Source organism: Triticum urartu, chromosome 5A (genome assembly GCF_056163025.1).
Source record: "Triticum urartu cultivar PI428250 chromosome 5A, HENAU_Tu73, whole genome shotgun sequence".
NCBI lineage: Eukaryota > Viridiplantae > Streptophyta > Magnoliopsida > Poales > Poaceae > Triticum > Triticum urartu.
Window position 1 is genome coordinate 466,829,743 of NC_141877.1, and position 3,878 is coordinate 466,833,620.

General features: G+C 55.2%; 1 protein-coding gene across 1 annotated transcript; it reads left to right on the plus strand.

Annotated features, from left to right (window-relative positions):
• The first annotated feature begins 527 nt into the window (after positions 1-527).
• LOC125509805 (cinnamoyl-CoA reductase 1) lies at positions 528-2,202 on the plus strand. Its single transcript, XM_048674830.2, has 6 exons — positions 528-743; positions 817-986; positions 1,083-1,271; positions 1,369-1,531; positions 1,619-1,808; positions 1,923-2,202. The coding sequence occupies exons 1-6, from the start codon at positions 605-607 to the stop codon at positions 2,113-2,115; spliced, it is 1,044 nt and encodes a 347-aa protein (XP_048530787.1). The 5' UTR covers positions 528-604; the 3' UTR covers positions 2,116-2,202.
• The last annotated feature ends 1,676 nt before the right edge of the window (positions 2,203-3,878 follow it).

The window sequence follows — 3,878 nt, forward strand, 5'->3', positions numbered from 1 at the left end:
GGCATTTTTGCTTCATGCCACACGCGCGGAGTGAAGATGAGTAGTACTTGTTGGGTGTGTGGCACGAAGTAGTTGCGTCCACAATGTGAACAATTCTAATGTCCATCCACATACAACCCGTGTGGGCTGCCTCCTGCTCACGCCATGACCATGAAACTTGTAACCATGCATGCATCATCAAATGTTGTGGCCTGCTGTTACTGTCACGACGAACGTGCTCAAGCCCGATGGTGAACTCCGCAGCGGACGACGCGCCGTCGGCGGTTGCCCTGGTGCGCGCTTCTGTGCGGCCTGGCGTCTCGCTGGGACCGGTAGTGGATGGGTCTGCATCTAGGAAGCTATAGCTACAGCCATGGAGGCAAGCAGGATCAGGCTAGTTGGCCAACTTGGGGTGGCAGCGACAGCGGCTCGCTGGGACCGGGGCTGGCCGATGATGGGTGTCCGGCCGGGCGCTGGACCGCTGGTCCTGCCATCTTCTGCTCTCGTTTTCTGCGAGGGGAGCTGCACCTGCATCCACTCTCGTGTGTGGGGAGCTGCATCTACTTAAGGCCGGCCGTGCCGGCAAGAACAGACGCAGACCGGAGCTTGGCAGACGGAGCGCACCATGCCGACGCGCGCAGAGGGAAATGCCGGCAGCGGGAAGACGGTGTGCGTCACCGGCGCCGCCGGGTACATCGCCTCGTGGCTCGTGAAGCTCCTCCTCTCCCGCGGCTACGACGTCCACGGCACCGTCCGCCACCTTGGTACGTACGTCCCCGGCCGTGTCGGCAGTGCCATAACCGGCCGGGCAACGAGTGATTTCTGTTCATGTTTCAGGCGAGGAGAAGACCGGCCATCTGAGGCGGTTAGAGAACGCTTCCGAAAACCTCAGGCTCTTCCAGGCTGACCTCCTTGATTACGACGCAATGGCAGCTGCCATCGTGGGATGCCAGGGAGTTTTTCATGTCGCCACTCCCGTTCCTTCGGGAATCCTAACCGATCCAGAGGCAAGCAAGTTTCATGACTCAAGAACTGTCGATATGCATCAATTCCTGTTATTTACGCACACTACTAACGTCTTCCTTTCGTCCACAACCATGCAGCTACAGATGCTGGGCCCTGCTGTTACTGGCACCACGAATGTGCTCAAGGCCGCCTCTGCCGCCGATGCCGAGAGAGTGGTCGTCGTGTCGTCCATGGTCGCCGTCGAGATCAACCCCAAAGACTGGCCCCAAGGTAAAATCAGAGATGAGAGCTGCTGGTCAGACAAAGAATTTTGCAGGAGCAACGAGGTAACCTTGGCTGGTGTACTTTACGATCTTGTTGAACCAAAATTATTTGTAGGCTCCAACCTTGACTATGCCATTTTGCTATGCGCATTACCTGCAGAGCTGGTACCCTGTTGCAAAGATCGCGGCGGAGGCGGCGGCACTCGAGTACGGGCGGGCAACCGGGCTCCGCGTGGTGACTCTGAATCCGGCGCTGGTGTTCGCCCCCCTGCTCCAGCCGACCATCAACACGAGCAGCCAGTTCCTCATCTACTTCCTCAAAGGTTTTAGCCGCCAAATAAACTCATGACAGTGCGCTGCGCATGCTCTGTTTCCGTCGCGTGATTCCTTGTGTGTTGGTGGTGGTGCAGGAGGCCCTGACGAGACGAGGGACAAGCTGTGGCATATCGTGGACGTCCGCGACGTCGCCGACGCGCTGCTCCTGCTCTACGAGGCGCCCGAGGCCACCGGCAGGCACATCTGCGCGCCTCACTTCATCACCGCCCGGGAGCTGCTGGGCTTGCTCAAGAACATGTACCCTGGGTACCCCTGCATAGCCGAGTAAGACTTCCGAATTCTGATCGCCCGACGATTCGGCGGCGACGATCAATGAGATGTACTACTACCATGTAAGCTGGGGCTAACGGATAATTCCATCCTTTGGGTGTTTGGCAGGGAGAGCATACGTGACATGGATCACCCGGCTCCGATGACCTCCGGGAAGCTGGAGAAGCTGGGGTGGAGCTCCCGGCCACTGAGGGAGACGATCACGGACACCGTCGAGTTCTGCCGGGAGGCTGGGTTTCTTGAGGACGGGGATGGTGATGATACGCCCTGCCGCTTCCCCCCTCTTCTCAACAAAGTCTAGATTGCAACTTTCTCAAGAAGTTTGGGGGTCGCCACTCGCGAACAAATAAGGCCACGAATAAAAGACGGCAAATTCTCTGTTCAAGCACCCCGAGTGTTAACCCTCGCCTTGCTAACTAGCTCATGAGCCACATGGTTGGTTTCACGCGCACAATGTTCAAAAGAAGCACAACCAAAATTATTAAAAAATTTAAGAGTACGTCTAGGCATATCATAACTTCAATTTCAGTTACAAGAAAACTACCACTCGATGCGAACAACAATCATAGCACGGACACCACAACTGACAAACCCAAATACAAACAACACCATCCAGCAAGCTACGACACAAAAGAGCCTATCATGAACCGACACAAAGCACCGAAGACCAACAACTTACGCAGAATTTATGTTGCCGACGCACCATCTATCCTTAGGGCCTAAGAGAAAGTGACAGATGAATGGCAGGGCTCGACCCGCTCCGAAAAGGCACCGTCTTGGACGCACCACCATCAGACGTACATAGCACCACTGAGGATCAAAAACAGGACCGGCGGACACTGGAGGAGAGCAACGAGGAGTCAGCCTTATCTCCAAACACAATGCTTCCAACAGAGAAGCGACGTCGAGGACACAGTCATCGTGCCAATCCAAACATCGCATCGAGACTTTCACCCGAAGACATCCACCAACTCCAGGAGCGTGAAGAAAATGGTGAACACACTCGGCGACGCCTCTAAAGAGGGGAATGACATCCACGGGTGCCATCACCGCCGGACCGACAGAAGCCATGCAAGATTTTCACCCGCACGTCGCCCATCACCCCAGCCCCATGGACTTGGTAGCACTGTCCAAGAAGCTTCACACCGCCACCACCGCAGCACTTGCCGATGTAGCTGCAGAGCCGAGGACCAAGGACTGATCGGCTGGCAGGGAAACCGCGACCACACCATCCACTCCTAGCCTACATGAGGAACCGCAGCCAACCAGCACCTCCGGCCAGGTCCAGGACTGCCCGCGACGGTCGTCGCCCACTCCAAGGGACGACCTTGAGGCGATAAGACCCACCTCTCCACGGAACCCAGGCCGGCACCACCAGGAGAGCACCGCTGCTCACCACGCCGCACAGAGGTGACCGACCGCTTGCTGCTCGCAAGTCTCCATCTTGTCCGAGCCATCACAGTGCCGCCACCAACCTGCCCGTGGGAACCCTATGGCACCTTGAAAGCACAAGTGCTCCCCGGGTGATTTTGGTAATTAATGTCAACATATCTTTTGTTGGACTAATACTTTCATCTAGCATATTTCAGATAAGTCCAACAGTGCAGTGGCATGCACTAGAGGATGTGGGACCCCTTCAAGATGATGAAGGCAAATGATTGGCTCAAGCTCAAAGCTCAAGACTCTACATTTTTCATTTTAGTGATCCAAGATCACATTGAGTCCATAGGAAAGCTAATACTATTAAGAGGGGATGAGGTGTTGCTTAATAGCCTGCTTACTCAAAGTGCTTAGTGATATGCTCCAAAGCCCTCAACCACTTTCTCATATCCACATTTGTCCCAGACCAAAAGTCAAACTCGGCCCCACCGAAACTTTCTATCTGGTGCCACCGAGTTATCTTGACATAGCCACTGCCAGAAACCCTAATCAATTCGGTCTCGCCGATAGGATCTCGGTCTCACCGAGATGGGCTTGCAAACTCTCTGTTGCCTTTTGCATTAATTTCGGTCTCACCGAAACATGACATCGGTCCCACCGAGTTTTCTTGGACAACTCTCTGTT